The 16,391-nt window shown below is 40.6% G+C and overlaps 1 protein-coding gene across 6 annotated transcripts; it reads left to right on the top strand.

The window, feature by feature from the left end:
• Positions 1–12: 12 nt before the first annotated feature.
• eif4enif1 (eukaryotic translation initiation factor 4E nuclear import factor 1) lies at positions 13–15,555 on the top strand. 6 transcript variants are annotated; one of them, XM_085407022.1, is made up of 19 exons: positions 13–354; positions 986–1,129; positions 1,211–1,284; positions 3,497–3,624; positions 4,956–5,224; positions 5,477–5,675; positions 5,822–5,985; positions 6,715–6,850; positions 9,726–9,902; positions 10,439–10,665; positions 11,220–11,294; positions 11,429–11,609; positions 11,725–11,837; positions 12,042–12,175; positions 12,448–12,529; positions 12,665–12,788; positions 13,820–14,131; positions 14,255–14,425; positions 14,568–15,555. In XM_085407022.1, the coding sequence occupies exons 2-19, from the start codon at positions 1,037–1,039 to the stop codon at positions 14,753–14,755; spliced, it is 2,847 nt and encodes a 948-aa protein (XP_085263148.1). In that variant the 5' UTR covers positions 13–354; positions 986–1,036; the 3' UTR covers positions 14,756–15,555. The 6 variants fall into 6 exon arrangements, with proteins under 6 accessions (XP_085263148.1, XP_085263147.1, XP_085263145.1 ...); XM_085407021.1 differs by having other exon boundaries at positions 10,439–10,710; positions 11,725–11,813; XM_085407019.1 differs by having other exon boundaries at positions 10,439–10,710.
• Positions 15,556–16,391: the final 836 nt, after the last annotated feature.

Raw genomic sequence — 16,391 nt, 5'->3', positions numbered from 1 at the left:
CACGGCGTAATCTTTGCCAGGACCTTCTTAAAGCGGTGATCAGAGGAAAATTTCTGCTACGACTTAGAAAACAGAGAAAGCGAAGACTATTATTTGAGATTTCACCGGTTCCGTGTGATTTAATTTGTTGTTTTGGACCAGTCTTATTGTGTTAGATTACCCCTCTATAGTGTGTGCTCCCTGAAATCACAGCGACAACTCTACCGGCTCACGATTTTGTGCTCGCTGGGTGGGCATTTATCCCCAGTCCCCCAGCTAGTTAGCTAGCTGAAAGTGCTAGGCTAGGCTAGCCAGCTAACTAACGTGATCAGCTCGGCCGTTAGCGACCGGCATTCCCCACAGCATTCAAACTGAGTAAGTCCGTCTTTTGCCAAAATTTGACTTGCAAGTCGGTTGTCTACAGAACTTTTGTGCCATGAATTCGCCTTATGGTTAACTGTGTGGGACGCTACCATCGTTTGGCTAACCCTGTATCAATCTCTTGGCTAACTAGTAGCGTTTATTTCCTAAAGCTGAAATGATGGGGAATGTTTTGTATTAAAATGTTTACATGTATTTAACTCGCTGGATCCTTTCATTGCAAAACGGCTTCGTTTACAACTCAAATGCGATAGCCAATTAGTAAATTGACGTAAATGCTTTGTAATATAATGACATGTCAGTTCTCAGCTGCTGTCAATTAAATTGCTAATTAGCCAGCAACAACCTGAGACTCTAGGGTTGTTCTTTAACTGCCCGGTGCAGGTAAGTTCCATGAGTTTTTCTTCACGACAACTTTTCTATAATTTTGTTTTCTCGTGCTGCCTAGTTTAAGATGCCAATACATCTGATATATTTTGCAGCAACAGAAGGAAGCCGTGCTTTTGTTTTTTTTTTAATCTTCGGAACATGCGTCCTTTCATTTGAAGTAATTGGCCTTTAAGACTGTATTTAGTGGCCTTAGTCGAGTATAATTGACTTGTAAATGTTAATTTGTCATCCACAGGTGTAGAGTCATTGGTGGCTGAGACACTGTCTGCACTGACTGAAATCCATCATGGAGAAAGATGCCTGTGTAGAGCCTAAGAATGGTGAAGCTGCTGTCGACCAGCCTAAGCTGGCAGCCACAGCTCCTTACAGATACACTAAGGTGACAAAATGCCAGCTGTGTCATTGTTTATCAAGTTTAGATGTTGCTGTGAATTAAACTAGACTATCAATTTATTTGCAGGAGGAGCTTTTGGAAATCAAAGAGCTGCCAATCTCCAATGAAAGGCCTGAATGTCTCTCTGAGAAATATGACAGGTATGAATTTGTAAAAGTCACACTGGGTAATACTGGAGAGGAGATTATGCTTCTCAAATGAGAAAGCATGGGTGAATTCTAGTTAGGAAAAGTACTAGTATTTCTCTATGCTGTGAAATACTGATTTTTGACACAGACCAACAGTTATTCAAATGTATGTTTTGCTGGAACTGAAGTGTATGTAATCAAAAGTTACTTTGATTAAACAAGGTACAGCAGAGGAGTTTCTACACAAATATGTTCACGGTCTTAACTAAAATTTGCATAAAGTTTGTAATAATCATTGACATGGTTTAACTGTCAAGAAGACTTGCTCCTGCTTTTTGGAAGTCACGTGTATTTTCAGCTTGTCTCTTGCTCGGAGCTCATTTAAATTCCTTGGGGTAATTCTTAAACAACAGTCAAAGATTTGTTCAGATGTCTGCTTGAGAAGCTAAACAAACGCTTGCGCTAGAAGACTTGTATCTTTGTCCCATAGCTGTTAGAGCCAGGAACAGTGGTTATGACTAGGGATGGGTACCGGTGTCCGGTGCCATGATGGCACCGGTTCTGACATAAATGGTAGTAACCAGACCGAAAAGCAGTGCACATTTCGGTGCTTTTTTTTTTTTCTTGAGCTGTGATACACTTCTAGCCAATCATTTTACGTTTCCGAGGATAGTAGGCGGGCCCAGGAACGTACGTTCTTTTAGAGCAGAGCTACAGATTAAAAATGTCCAAGGCGAAGCGGTCAAAAGTCTGGCTGTACTTCACAGCAAAATATGCAAACTCAGCAGCCTGCAACAAGTGCTTTAAGCTGATACTGTGATACTGTCAAAGGAGGTAACACCTCAAATCCGATGAAACACCTGGCGACGCATAGCGTTTTTTTTTAAAAGCCGAGAAATGTGCCGTATTTGATAGCTTGCTGCGAGACCTCACACCGAGCACATCTACTGCGGGTGGGTTGCCTGTTATGCAACATCCCCCAAAAACACGAAGAGGAGAGTCCTGGCCCCTAGCCCTGCCAGTGTAGCAGAAATGATAACTGATGATGATGCAGCAGCAGCCGTTCTTCTCTGCGTGAGTAGCTTCATGTTGTTCGTGTGTAATTTACGTTGAGTAGGCTAACCACGTTATTACATTAATGCATGTAAGGTGAACTAGCAAACATCATCATAGCTACATGCGGCTGTCCTCTTGTTTGATGGCAGATACTCCCTTCACCCTGGCCAAAAAGGCTAAAAAGACCAAAGAAAAAGTGGAAAACAGTTAAACATGAGAGGTTTAGGACAAAGTTTGTGTTTTTTTTCCATTGTTTAAGCACTGCTTCCAGCCAAGAGTGATACCATATATGCCCCATAGCTGCAGAAAAGGCTAACATTGTTATCTTTTTACAAAAACCAGCTGAACATGAGAGGTTTTTGGACCAATTTTGTGTTCTCCATTCTTTAAGCACCGGTTTGAGCACCGTTTGAGCACCGGCACCGTTTCAAAAGTACCAGTTTGGCACCGGTATCGGATAAAACCTAAACGATACCCATCCCTAGTTATGACTATATGAAAAGTGGGCTCATTAAAGGGTGGGTCAAGCTGTTTTTTGGGGTTTTATTTTTAATCATTAAAAAAGAGAGACCTCTTCACCCCTTCAAAGCCTACTAGGAGTTGCCCTCGAAGATCTTTTCTGAACTGAGCAGTTTGTCGTTATTTTTTTAGATCTGCTTATGTTTGCAACCGTTAGTGTGGTGAGGTGTGAGGGTGGTCTCTGCCTAGGCAGCTACTCTTGCTAAACCCTTCAGTTTTAGTTGTCATCTAATCACATCTTTATTGATGGATACTGAAGTGTCAGAACTCGTCATTAAGTGTAATGTCTTTATGGGAGAGTTCACGAATGACTTCAGATTAAATGTGATTTGTCTCAACTGTTGGAAAAAATGTTTATAGTAGTCTGTCATCAGAGTTAAACACTGCTAGTGCAACAGTATCAATTAGTTTATTATTTTGAAGATCTGATTTTCTTGCACCCTCCTTTTGGGTTGTATTCTGTGCTCACAGCATAAAGGTTGAAATGGATGGCCTCACCTGTGTATTGTATTTTTCATTGTTACTCTTTTTTTTATTTTTTCCTAAACAGGATCCCAGTTGAGGCTGTAGTTGTCTGTCTTAATTTGAAATTTGACTTAAAGTATGGACTTAAGTCTTGTGTGGCTATTGTTTGTTTGTTTTTAAATAGTGATGGTGTCTGGGACCCTGAGAAATGGCATGCCTCATTATATCCCACTTCAGAGCGAAGCTCACCTGTGGAAGGTTTTAAGAAGGACTACATGGATGACAGAGTTCCATTAAAACGAAGAATCCCAGGTAAATGGAGCTCGACAAACCATGTGACTATCGTGCATTGCGTTGTAGGTACGAGTGGCAGCAAAATCAAAACACTGCATCAAGCGCTAGCATTTCCAGTAATCATTAATTCTGTGGTTTTAATCCCTAGTTATGTACAAAACGAAGCAGAACAAGGCAGGTCTGTACAAAGATAGACTTGACAAAAAGACAAAAAAGAGACCATATGCGCATACAGAGTGGACTAAAGACGTTAGCGTGCTGCCCAACTTTCATCACGCACATATTTATAATTATGTCTTAAGTGTGAGTGCATACACTCACGAAGTGTTTAGTAACTTCAGATTCCTGCAACAAGCCCAGGTCCAATTTACTTTGGTGTATCTATTTTCTGATTTGGACTATTTCATTTTACAGCTGTCATTAAAAAAAAAAAAATTCTGTATCTCGTTTACAGGCCAACACAATCTATTTGTCTTTTCAGGTTGTAGTATTACACAACATTTTTAGATCCAATAGAAATAAGTGTTTCATAATTTATTCAATTTATTGTCTTTATTTATAACTGGCACTATTGTTTCATTTTATTATAGAATCTTACAAGAAAGAGGCAAAATTGTATTCCATTGTACTTTATTAGCTGCTTCGCTGAAAAAAAAAAAAAAAAATCAACACAGCAAAAAAAAAATCATTGCAAAACAACATACTGGAAAACAGTTATTCATCACTTGATTGCTTCAATACAACACTTGGGCACATATATGCGGGACTTTTCGTGGCTGTTTTGATGTCGCTCCCTCTGTCAACCGAGCAAATCTTGCTGTGGTAGCAGCTTTAAACTCTGTATAACCCAGGTTAACCCAGTCGGAAACATGACTTGAACAATTTTTCTTCCACGAAGGAATCTGATTAAAAAAAAAAAATGATCTCTTTACCTGTCTGCTTCCCGTGGCTGTCATGCGACCGGCTATGGCAGTAAATAATACAGCAGCTTCTTGCCATTCTTTGTGTCTCTGTTTATCTCTTTGTGACTGTTGTCTTGTAATAGCCCGTGCACGCTAGTACCAATTGCCACTTGTACCTACAATCCTTTGCGATTTTACCCCTGAAATGATGTCACATTTTCGATCTCTATTACTGATGGTAGATGGTTATCCTTTCATCTTTGCGTTTTGTAATAACAATGTTGTCTAGAAACTTAACTGTGCTCTGATCAATGAATGTTTAGGATTTTAAGTTCCAGCCTTGCACAAGATTTCTAAACTGCTGCAGTGGAATTGTTCATGTAGTCTATGTACTCCAAAAAACTTTTTTTTTTTTTTTTTCCCCTCCCCCCCCCATCTGTTTTTTAGATCCCCGTGAGCGGTTAAAGGAAGATGACCTGGATGTAGTACTGAGCCCACAGCGACGTAGCTTCGGAGGTGGATGTCAGGGCAATGCTGCCCCTCATATCCGTCGCCCAATCAGCCCCTTGGAAAACAAAGAAAATGATACTCTACGTATGGGAGGGACACGCAGAATTGGCAGTGGACGCATAATTGCTGCCCGTGCCTTTGAGAGAGAAGCTCGTGCAGAGAAGGAAAAGGAGCGTGAGAGAGACTTGAAAGATAAAAGATTCAGGGTTGGTGTTTGTTGCTTTCAGTCGATGCAAATGACCTTGCATTTAGTTCTAATGTGATATTGAATGCACTTAAATTTTTTGGAACTTTATTTTACACGATACGTTTTTTTTTTTTTTTATTAAACTGTCTAAAAACACAATTCTCTTAAGACTTGAACTAAATTTATAAAAGTGTTTCTGTGCAGTTACTCTTTAACTGTCCCATCCCATATTTCTAAATTGATATTGTTTGTCCCGTGTAATCATTTGCAGAGAGATTTTGGTGACAAGCGTGTGTTTAGCGAAAGGAGGAGGAATGATTCGTATGCAGAAGAGGAGCCAGAGTGGTTCTCGGGGGGTCCCACCAGCCAGTCGGAGACAATTGAGCTTATTGGATTTGATGACAAAATCCTGGAAGATGATAAACGCAAATCTAAGCGTTCAAGGAAGCGGACAGAATCTTTGAAAGAAGGCATGTCAAGACATTGTTGGAAATACTGCTAACATTTTTAGGGACTATTGCATTTCTAGTAGTATTTTGAAAGTCAGTTCAGTAAGACTTTTCATGTTAAAATTGTGACTTGTATTTAATTTTATTGTCACACATCTTGTATGCAGTAGTGGAATGTAATGGCGGACAGCCTGAGGAGCAAGATGTGGGTTTGCAGCCGACAGCTGATCAGGAAGTTCCCCACACTGATGTTCTTCCAGAGCCTTCAGCTGGTGACTTCGACTTCAATGAATTCTTCAATTTAGAGAAGACCATGCCAGGACTGGCCTCTGTAAGTACTGGGGTGCACTATGGTTTTGTTTTGCTTATTGGTGTGAAGCTCACAGATGGGGTGTCATTAGTAACTTCTAAAATATCAGTGTGATCTTAATTTTTCCAGATAAGCTTAACAGTAGAGGTTTTCATGTTTGCTCACCCCTGAACCAGACATAACTGTCAACTTAAAAACAAATGATACAATCAAGACTCTTACAAGCCTGATATTTGTGGCTTTTAAAATAAATAAATAAATCTGAATTTCACAAATTGTGCATTTAGTCATATAAAACTAAGTATTGATACTTTGTATCAGTGCAAGATTACCTCTGCTGCACTAGCTTGACCTCACTGAATTTGGTCTTGGTGAGTCATGTCACTGAATGGTGCACTATCAATGTTCTCTTCTCTGGGCTTTTGCATGGGGTTAATGAGATGTTTAAAAGGCATCAACAATCCAAATTTATGCCCATCATTGTAGCTTGGATGCAGTTTCTAGTTTGAACTAGAAAAGCCCAACTGCAAACTACTTTTAGCATTTTTAGATTCAATACTTGCTGGTAAATGAGAACAAGGTCAAAAAGCAGTGCATTCAGTGACACTGCCCTCAGTCTTCTAGCACCTTTTTAGTGCTAAATCGATGGAAAGCGCTGCAAACGTAAGTGGCACATTTGTTCTTGCACCCTTCAATATGCAGATTTTTGTGTCCTAGTCTGTCTCACAGGCCCCCATTTCTGTCTTACAGATGATAGAGGATGTTTTGGGAGAGGGCCCTGCGTCAGCTAGCCGCTTCAGCCAGTGGTTCTCTAGTAACCAGAGTCCATGCAGCCGGTCCAGCAGCTTGAGGTCAACTCCTCATGAAGAGCTGGAGAAACTTGCTGGTAAGTGATTTGATTTCTTGACCACTGAATCAAATCTATTTTCTGTAAAAGCAGTTGTAGGGCACATGCTTGTCACCTCTGTGATAAGACAAGTCTTTACATGACATCTGACGTTAACACAGTAAAACAAGGGTATGAAGGTATGCAAGGAGAAGGTGCTAACAGGTGGGGATGTGAAACCCCTTGTTAAACAAATGACTCGCTGGAGCGTTCACTAGTTGCACTCTGTATGACTCTGTATGACAGGAAGCACGAACGGTGGTTGGAAACTACTAATGTGGCTACGTGATGGAAAAAGCTGAGCTTAAAGCAGCTGATTTAAAAACCTATTACCAATGTTACAACAGCCTGGGTTTATTTTAAAAAAAAAAAAAAAAAAAAAAAAAAAATCAATTTTGTGTGAAACTATTTAGTTTCCTGAAGTGCTGAAAGGCTGTTAAGTTAATGTTAAGTCATGATTAAAATTTCTAGGAAAAAAACATGACCTAAGCTGTTTCTGTGCTTACATTTCACTTATGCTGTGTCTTTTGTATATTTTGCTTTGTCACTAGATATATCTACTCTTATTAATCCTAAACTGGGGAAATTGACTAGTTACAGTAGCACAAGGGTGAAAGAAAAGCTGAATTGTTTATATTAGAAAATTATTAAAAAGAAAAATGAAGAATAACAAAAGATAAAAAGCAGAGGTTGAATAACTATAAGAGTAATTTGTATGTACAAATGGTATTATACACACCAGTTTTTACAGTGGGGCAAAAAAGTATTTAGTCAGCCACCGACTGTGCAAGTTCCCCCACTTAAAATGATGACAGAGGTCAGTAATTTGCACCAGAGGTACACTTCAACTGTGAGAGACAGAATGTGGGAAAAAAAAAAATCCATGAATCCACATGGTAGGATTTGTAAAGAATTTATTCGTAAATCAGGGTGGAAAATAAGTATTTGGTCAATAACAAAAATACAACTCAATACTTTGTAACATAACCTTTGTTGGCAATAACAGAGGTCAAACGTTTACTATAGGTCTTCACCAGGTTTGCACACACAGTAGCTGGTATTTTGGCCCATTCCTCCATGCAGATCTTCTCGAGAGCAGTGATGTTTTGGGGCTGTCGCCGAGCAACACGGACTTTCAACTCCCGCCACAGATTTTCTATGGGGTTGAGGTCTGGAGACTGGCTAGGCCACTCCAGGACTTTCAAATGCTTCTTACGGAGCCACTCCTTTGTTGCCCGGGCGGTGTGTTTTGGATCATTGTCATGTTGGAAGACCCAGCCTCGTTTCATCTTCAAAGTTCTCACTGATGGAAGGAGGTTTTGGCTCAAAATCTCACGATACATGGCCCCATTCATTCTGTCCTTAACACGGATCAGTCGTCCTGTCCCCTTGGCAGAAAAACAGCCCCATAGCATGATGTTTCCACCCCCATGCTTCACAGTAGGTATGGTGTTCTTGGGATGCAACTCAGTATTCTTCTTCCTCCAAACACGACGAGTTGAGTTTATACCAAAAAGTTCTACTTTGGTTTCATCTGACCACATGACATTCTCCCAATCCTCTGCTGTATCATCCATGTGCTCTCTGGCAAACTTCAGACGGGCCTGGACATGCACTGGCTTCAGCAGCGGAACACGTCTGGCACTGCGGGATTTGATTCCCTGCCGTTGTAGTGTGTTACCGATGGTGACCTTTGTTACTTTGGTCCCAGCTCTCTGCAGGTCATTCACCAGGTCCCCCCGTGTGGTTCTGGGATCTTTGCTCACCGTTCTCATGATCATTTTGACCCCACGGGATGAGATCTTGCGTGGAGCCCCAGATCGAGGGAGATTATCAGTGGTCTTGTATGTCTTCCATTTTCTGATGATTGCTCCCACAGTTGATTTTTTTTTCACACCAAGCTGCTTGCCTATTGTAGATTCACTCTTCCCAGTCTGGTGCAGGTCTACAATACTTTTCCTGGTGTCCTTCGAAAGCTCTTTGGTCTTGGCCATGGCGGAGTTTGGAGTCTGACTGTTTGAGGCTGTGGACAGGTGTCTTTTATACAGATGATGAGTTCAAACAGGTGCCATTCATACAGGTAACGAGTGGGGGACAGAAAAGCGTCTTACAGGGGACGTTACAGGTCTGTGAGAGCCAGAGATTTTCCTTGTTTGAGGTGATCAAATACTTATTTTCCACCCTGATTTACGAATAAATTCTTTACAAATCCTACCATGTGGATTCATGGATTTTTTTTTTTCACATTCTGTCTCTCACAGTTGAAGTGTACCTCTGGTGCAAATTACTGACCTCTGTCATCATTTTAAGTGGGGGAACTTGCACAATCGGTGGCTGACTAAATACTTTTTTGCCCCACTGTATATATTCAAAGTGCAGCAGGAATGATAAAATGTTTTTATTTTTTTATTATTTTTGTTTTTTTAAAGCATGTGTTTATTGTGCATATTGCACAGTCTGTCAAAATGAAGGACCTACGATAGCACTTGGATAAGGATAGAAATTGCCCTTCATTTTGTTTGTACTAATAAATGCTGCTTGCTGTCTGCAAGCTGCAGGCATTGATTAAACATTGAGTATTCCTTCTCCCAGTATCAGATATGAAAGATTTCCTTGAAATATCATTTTGAGGCTGTATTGTCTGCCCCAAGCAGTTGTTATTTAATCATCAGGATAGCTTGCACGATTTAAAGAAATCTTAGAAATGTACCCTTGACATTTGCACACCACTTTTGGGATATATTATCAAAATCCTGACCTGCTGCTATTGCATCATATGTGATGCTATTTGAGTACAAACAAAGATTACGCTCCCGAAATGATCTGGATTGCTGTTAAATATCCTAAATCTTATTCCCCTTCTGATTCTCTGAAGGGCTCGAGCCACGTTGCACGTCCCCCAGCCGAGGCAATGCCTCATATTTTGCACCTATTCAGTCTTCTGAATGCAAGGAGAAGGTGGACATCCTGGAGCTGCTGCATAAGGCCAAAGTAGACCTGAAACCTCTGCTTTCTACGCTCTCTGCCAATAAGGCTCGGCTTCGGGACAGCAGTGAGTGTCTGTTTACTAAACCATTTCCACAGCTGAGCTCTACTCAGTGTCATGTGGATTAAGTCTACCTTTTCTGTTCCAAACCACACACATCCTATTACCAACTTTTTTTTTTTTTTTTTTTTTTTTTTTTTCCTATTCATCGAGTGACAGTCACAGTTCAGCAGGCTCATGCGTTTGCCTTTGAGTAGGTATGGCAAAAGAATGCCAAAAACAAGCAAGTGCTGAATGCCATGGTGCACACGTCGATGATCCTTGACAATAGCTAGATGAACTCGGGAGATTTCAGCAGTTAGCTATCATGTTTTTCAAAAATGGGTATATGTAGAGAGAAGCTGAATTTCAGGCTTTTGAGTTTTAACATTCAGCTGCACCTCTGTCTGCAGTAACACACTGAAAGCTGTTGCAGGATACTGTGGAATTTAATTTAACACAATTTATAATTTAATAAATCCATTAAATGAAATGGTAATTTGCTTTTTAACACTGAGCTCTGATACAAGAAGGTTGAATTTTGTTGTATAATCTGTTCCCAGCTAATTCTGGAGTTGTACTCTCATTGGAGGAGGTGGAGGGAGAAATGAAGGGAATGAGGCTAGACTCGGAACCACAGAGACGAAAGGTGCCACCTGCCCAGAGAGGAAATGGAACGCCCTTCATGGCTGAACATTTAGAAGAGGCTTTAACTGGCGGGTTGAGTGCCCGTCCGCGCTCACGTGACACAGACATGTCAGCCTTTAATAAACTGGTCAGCAGCATGAAGGCAAGTGGAACTCTGCCACCTCACCCCAAAACCAACACAAACACTGTAAGTATTTCTACATATTTATAATTATCTTTTACTGCATGTTGCAGTAAAACAGGTGAACTCGGGCCCTGTTCAATGCATCCTGCAAGCTTAAGAACCCCCCCCCCCTTCTTTATTTATTTTAAATTAGGATAGAAAATGATGGGCATAAATTTGCTTAACTGTTGAGGTTGTAGCTTGTATACCCTTTTTTGCAGTGCAATGTCATCTTGTAAACTGTCCTTTGTGCAAGTCAGTGAAGAAAACAAAAGTACTAGCTTCTTGAATTGGGCAAAAGAATTGTCAGAATAATATAACGGAACATGAATCTAACAGCGTTACTCACTTGCAGAATGGACGCTTTGACGTGGAATTGCATGCACACGTCTATCTCGTTCAGTTGACTTTTTCCTCCCTGCCGGTGACTTGACTAAGGCTAATTTGTTTGCAGTTCAGAATGTAGAGTAGCAGACTGATTACTTTGTTCTACTTTGATTTACCCCAATTTTCCTCCCTCCTGTACAAAGCAGCAAACTGCAGATCAAGCTGTAGTGACACTGCCTGATGCCCAAGTACCTGCACAGCCACAAAAAAATATATTCCAGGTGGGTATGGTTGCTGTCCTGAGGATAATGAAGTGTTCCTACAATCAGTCAGGGCTAGCTGTTGACTATTCACAATAAATCTACAAAATCATAAAGTAAATGAGAAGTTATTGGAAAATGTTTTCTCTCTAAAGGAGCTCTTGGGAGTTCGTAGTGGCTCCCCGACGCAGTTTGGCAATCTGCTGAGCAGCGCCGAGGCCCCAGTGACTTCTGCACCTCTACGTGGCCTACTACACAAGGGCCCTTCACTCCCTCTCTTTCCACAGAGGGCACCCTCACCTGAATACTTCAATAGTCGGTTGCAACCTCCTGCAGGTAAGCTTACTGAGGAGTGCCATGGAACTAGGAAGAATGATGGCATGCAGTTCTTTAAATTGGATTAGCACATAAATTGGTCAATAAACAGTTCTTCATCCTCTCCTACCTAAAGGATTTCCTGTTGGTCCTCAGCCCATGCTACCAGAACAGTTTGCTGATATACACAGGTCAATCAGTCCTGGATCTGCTGCACAGCAACAGGTTACTGAGATGAGATTTCATGCGGTTTGTTTGGTTCATATGTAAATAGTTAAATATGCTTTCAGTAAACTACTGTTTAAATATTATAATGTATATGTTGTGATACATGTTGCTTGTAACAGTCATATTGATAGTAGTAGCATCATGGAGTAAAAATTACATTTATAGGCCTTTGAGCTAAAACTTTGACTTTTGATGAGTTGGGTTGGGTCTACCTTGTCTTTCCAGATGAGGGCGCTCTCTATTCCTATTAACCAAGCAGACTTGGAAGCACTGGCATTCCAGCAGGATCTTGCTCTCCATGCCCACCACCAATTCCAATCTGGCTACAAACAACCACAAGACAAGTCTTTCCGAAATAGGTTTGTTTTGGCTTTAATCGTGTTTAAATACCACATAGTATAGAGACTTTAAATGGTTATGATATCAGTCAATTTCAGCAAATTGAGTGACATGCACTTTAATGTGTCTTATTGAAGTCTATTGACTGCTTTTTACAAAACAAATACTTTCTTTATAAACAAAGCTGAAGAATATACTGGCTTAATATGTGGTAATATAATGTATGCCTCCAAGGATAATAAATAATGTTGGTTGGAATTTGTATGGCTGAGTGTGTTTGGTTTTTGTCCAGACCGCAGCGTCTTAATCGTTCCCCTGGACCAGGCTCTCAGCCTGCTGGAAGAAACTCTCCAGGAAGTACTGTCACCAGTATGGTAAGCATAAACGTAACTCTGCAAACTTCTTCCCAGTGTTGTTTTTAAAGTTGTTTTGACTTATTTCTAATTCATGCACCTGTTGTTATTGCTAATATTAACTTCTTTCTTTTCTTCCTCCCCTGCCTATGTCAGTTGTCCCCTTCATTTACACCCACATCTGTGATCCGCAAAATGTACGCAACAAAAGAGAAGAGCAAAGATGAACCTTCAAATCGCTCAGAGACAAAGGACGACTCAGCAGCACATTCTCACGATGGTGCAGTATTAATTTACCGTATTTTCCGGACTAGAAGGCGCACTTAAAATCCTTCAATTTTCTCAAAATCGACATATAATCCAGTGCACTTTATGTATGAATGCTGGTTGTGCTTACTTACCTCGAACCAATTTTATGTGGTATACGGCGCACAAAAATTTGTCAAATGTTTTAGTACGACTTTGGTAAGCTACGAAGCCGGACTGCTTGATGGATTGTCGGAGCGTTACAGCTACCAGTCAGGAGCCTCACGGAGTAATCTGGGCCCAAAACAAAGTCCTCTTTAGGTCCAAAACTCTGCGGCATCACTGAGAGTTAAAAACTGTTCTTTCACCTTTTGTAAAATGATCATTGTTGCTGCTTCACCAGGTGTAACAATTAAGTTTAACATCCAGGCATCCATGAAAACAGAATTTTTTATTAAATTTAAAAGTTAGCAGGAAGTTAGCTCGCTAGTTTCCACCTAAACATGATGTACCATGTTCTGACTGAAATGAAGACAGAAAACTAAACATCAGTAGCATTTGTAGGGTTACTGAAGTTGGGCTAGCTGGTATATGATGTGCTACATGATCGCTAGCGACATAGCTATGTTAGCATAACATAAACACAGTGAAGCTGGAGGATGAATGCTAACTTTTTTCCACTCAATAAAAGTTAACATGAGGGTTCTTGATGGTTGGGGACAAATGCAATTGCATGGCAGGATGCTGTAAATTTCTGTCAGAACAACTGAGATAATCCATCCACATTATGAGGTTAGTCATTAATATACTGCAACAACATGGGAATGGAGCAGCTGCGAGAGAATTCAATATTGATGAATCAATGGTAAAGAAGTGGAGGAAGCAAGAAGAATGAGTCGAGTAAAATTTGAGTTATCTGACTGTTTTGTTTCGCTTAGTAATCCGGTGCGCCTTATGGGCCGAAAAATACGGTACCCAGAACTAGTTTGATATTTAACTTTCACTTTCATACCTGTGAGTGAACACATACCCTGTAACACTGAGATCTCGGTTGTATGATTACAGGCAGCAGCTCCCCAAATCTATACCTGGAAGCAGTGGATGGTAATGTAGCTCAGTCAGGGGGAGTAAAGACCAGCTCACAGACGTTGTCTAGCAAAGAACAAGAGCGCCTCAGGCCTGGCTCTACTGGACACCATCCACCTGCCATGGTACCTCAAGGACCATCCTCATCTTTCCCTCGTCCTGTCTACCCAGTACCGCTGCTATCCCACGTACCTATGGTGCGCCCTCCTCCCCAGCTCCACCCTGTGGTGCAACGTATGCTGGCACAGGGTATCCAGCCCCAGCAGTTAGGACCTGCTCTTGTGCAAGCAGGTTGCTGGCTTTTTTTTTTTTTTTTCTTTCAAATCCTTTTGCTTTATAAAAACACTAAAAACTGTATTAAAGTGTTCTGAACATTAAACCTAATTGTTTCTGATCTTTAATTGTACTCTCAAGGTATGTTTCCGCCACATGACCTTGCACAACTTCAAGGCTTGCCTCCTGCCCTGCTTGGACAACCACTGTACCCACTAAGTACAACTGGGCATCCACTTCTACCTTCCAGAGCCAGTACTCAAATGCAGTTAGCAGCAATGCAACAGCAACTTCAACAACAGCAACGACCAAGTGAGTGGAGGAAAATTTCAAATATTCAAATTCAGTGGGACTATGTGGCTATGGCAGAATTATCCTCACAAATGTTATTAAAATGTGGTGTATTTAATTATCTTGTTTGAAGACTTGTCGATTGAATACTTTTGTCTTGCAGTACATCCCAGTGTCCCTGGCACTCAGTTACAGAGCCAAGGCCCCCACCGGACGAATGGCTCCCAGCGACACGGCGGCAGCCCCCCTCTAGGCCTCGCCAAGTGGTTTGGATCAGATGTACTAGAGCAGCCACTCCCCTCTATGCCAGCCAAGGTCATAAGTGTAGATGAATTAGAGTTCCGGCCATAAGAAAATAAACACTGTGCTGGAATTTTTTTCTTTCTTCCCCCCCCTCTTTGTCCATCTCCACTTGTTTACTGTGAAAATGTGAACTTTAATTTGAAAGACAGTGCACAGAACAGGATGATGTAACTAAACCATGCTTTAACTTCAGTATTGAAGTTACTGCTTTTGAAGAGGCAAGTGATGGAGATCCGTTTTGCCAGCTGAGTGAATATATTTTTTTGTACGAGACTGCACCGTAAATAATGTATAGGCCCAATTGTACAGACATGGGAAAAAATCTTATTCTCAGTGTATATAGATAGGGTGTTTTTTTTTTTTTGTTTTTTTTTTTGTTTTTGTTTTTTTGTTTTGTTACCCCCCCCCCCCCCTTTTCTTAGTAAAGGGGAGCTGTACCAATCTTGCAGTTCGACTGAAAACTGCGACAAAGTCAGCAAAAGCTAGTAGCATTCCTTTGTCGCGTCGCAGCCACATAATCTTGCATCACCCGAATCGTACTGAGAGGGTCACACGGTGAAAAATGTTGGCATAATTTTAGCGCATACATCTTCCCTTTCATGGCATAGATATTGGCCCTTTCCCCTAGAAGTGGAGCATTAAAGATGCCTCTGAGGGATGCAGCAAGCTGTTTGTGCCTTTGTGGGTTTTTTCTTTTTTGAACTGTATCCTCTCCAATCCTACTGGTCACTAATGGGGGCAGCACTGCTCGCAGTCATTTTTCTTTTTGAGGGTGGTTGGGATTCAGTTTGTGTGCTATTAAGTTATAAAAAGCACAAATAGAATTAATAAATAAAATCTTGATTAAACATTTTTGTATTTCCTCTTTAATGCAATTAAATGTTTACGTGGTTGAATGCTTACACCTGCCACTAAGAGTTTAGTTGTAAAACTTTCCACACTAACAAGACACATGGTTGCAGTAACTTGTACTTTTGTGAAACAGAAAATAATTGTTTTATTATGAGTCTAATTCAGAAGCAGTACTTCACACTGGTCTGAGATGTTTGTTTTTGTTCACCTTAACATGGCTAAGGGTCACGAACTCATAATTCAAACACAATTTCAGTACAAACTGTTAGTTTAGAAATTACTAAAATGGTCAAAGTTTAAACTTTTTAAAGGTAAACTTTAGATTGCAAAAGATTGTATTTACAAGATCTCCTTAAATGTTCAGTGTAAATCTGATCTTTAATTATGAGAAACTGAGGTTGCTTTTTAAATTTATTTTATCCTGAGTACTTGTGAAATATTTAAGGTGGTGGTGTGTGGATTGATCGTTGCACTCAGTCTTTGTGGGTATATACACTTAAACATTTTATTAGGTACATTTATTCAGCTGCTGTCTGATTAGATACTGGTTTCAGTCACATGGCAACACCCTAATTTGGACATGTAGATGTAATCAAGAAGATCACCTGAAGTTTACATGGAGCATCAGATTGGGGTTGAACTTTGAACATGTCATGCTAAATGGGCTGCACTGAACATTTCAGAAACTGCTGATCTACTTGGGTCTTCTTACACAAGTATTCTTCCTGATGTCCATCCCTTTATAGACCACTGTGTGCCAGTGCTCTGATGGCCGCTTCCAGCAGGATGATATACACAAAGCTCATTCTCAAACTTGACACCAGAATCACTG

The sequence above is a fragment of the Rhamphochromis longiceps genome, linkage group LG5 (genome assembly GCF_057381845.1).
Source record: "Rhamphochromis longiceps isolate RC_006_pf linkage group LG5, R_longiceps_female_GT1.1, whole genome shotgun sequence".
In the NCBI taxonomy this organism is placed as follows: domain Eukaryota; kingdom Metazoa; phylum Chordata; class Actinopteri; order Cichliformes; family Cichlidae; genus Rhamphochromis; species Rhamphochromis longiceps.
Note: the sequence above shows the minus strand (reverse complement) of the source record. Positions and strands in the feature narration are given on the sequence as shown.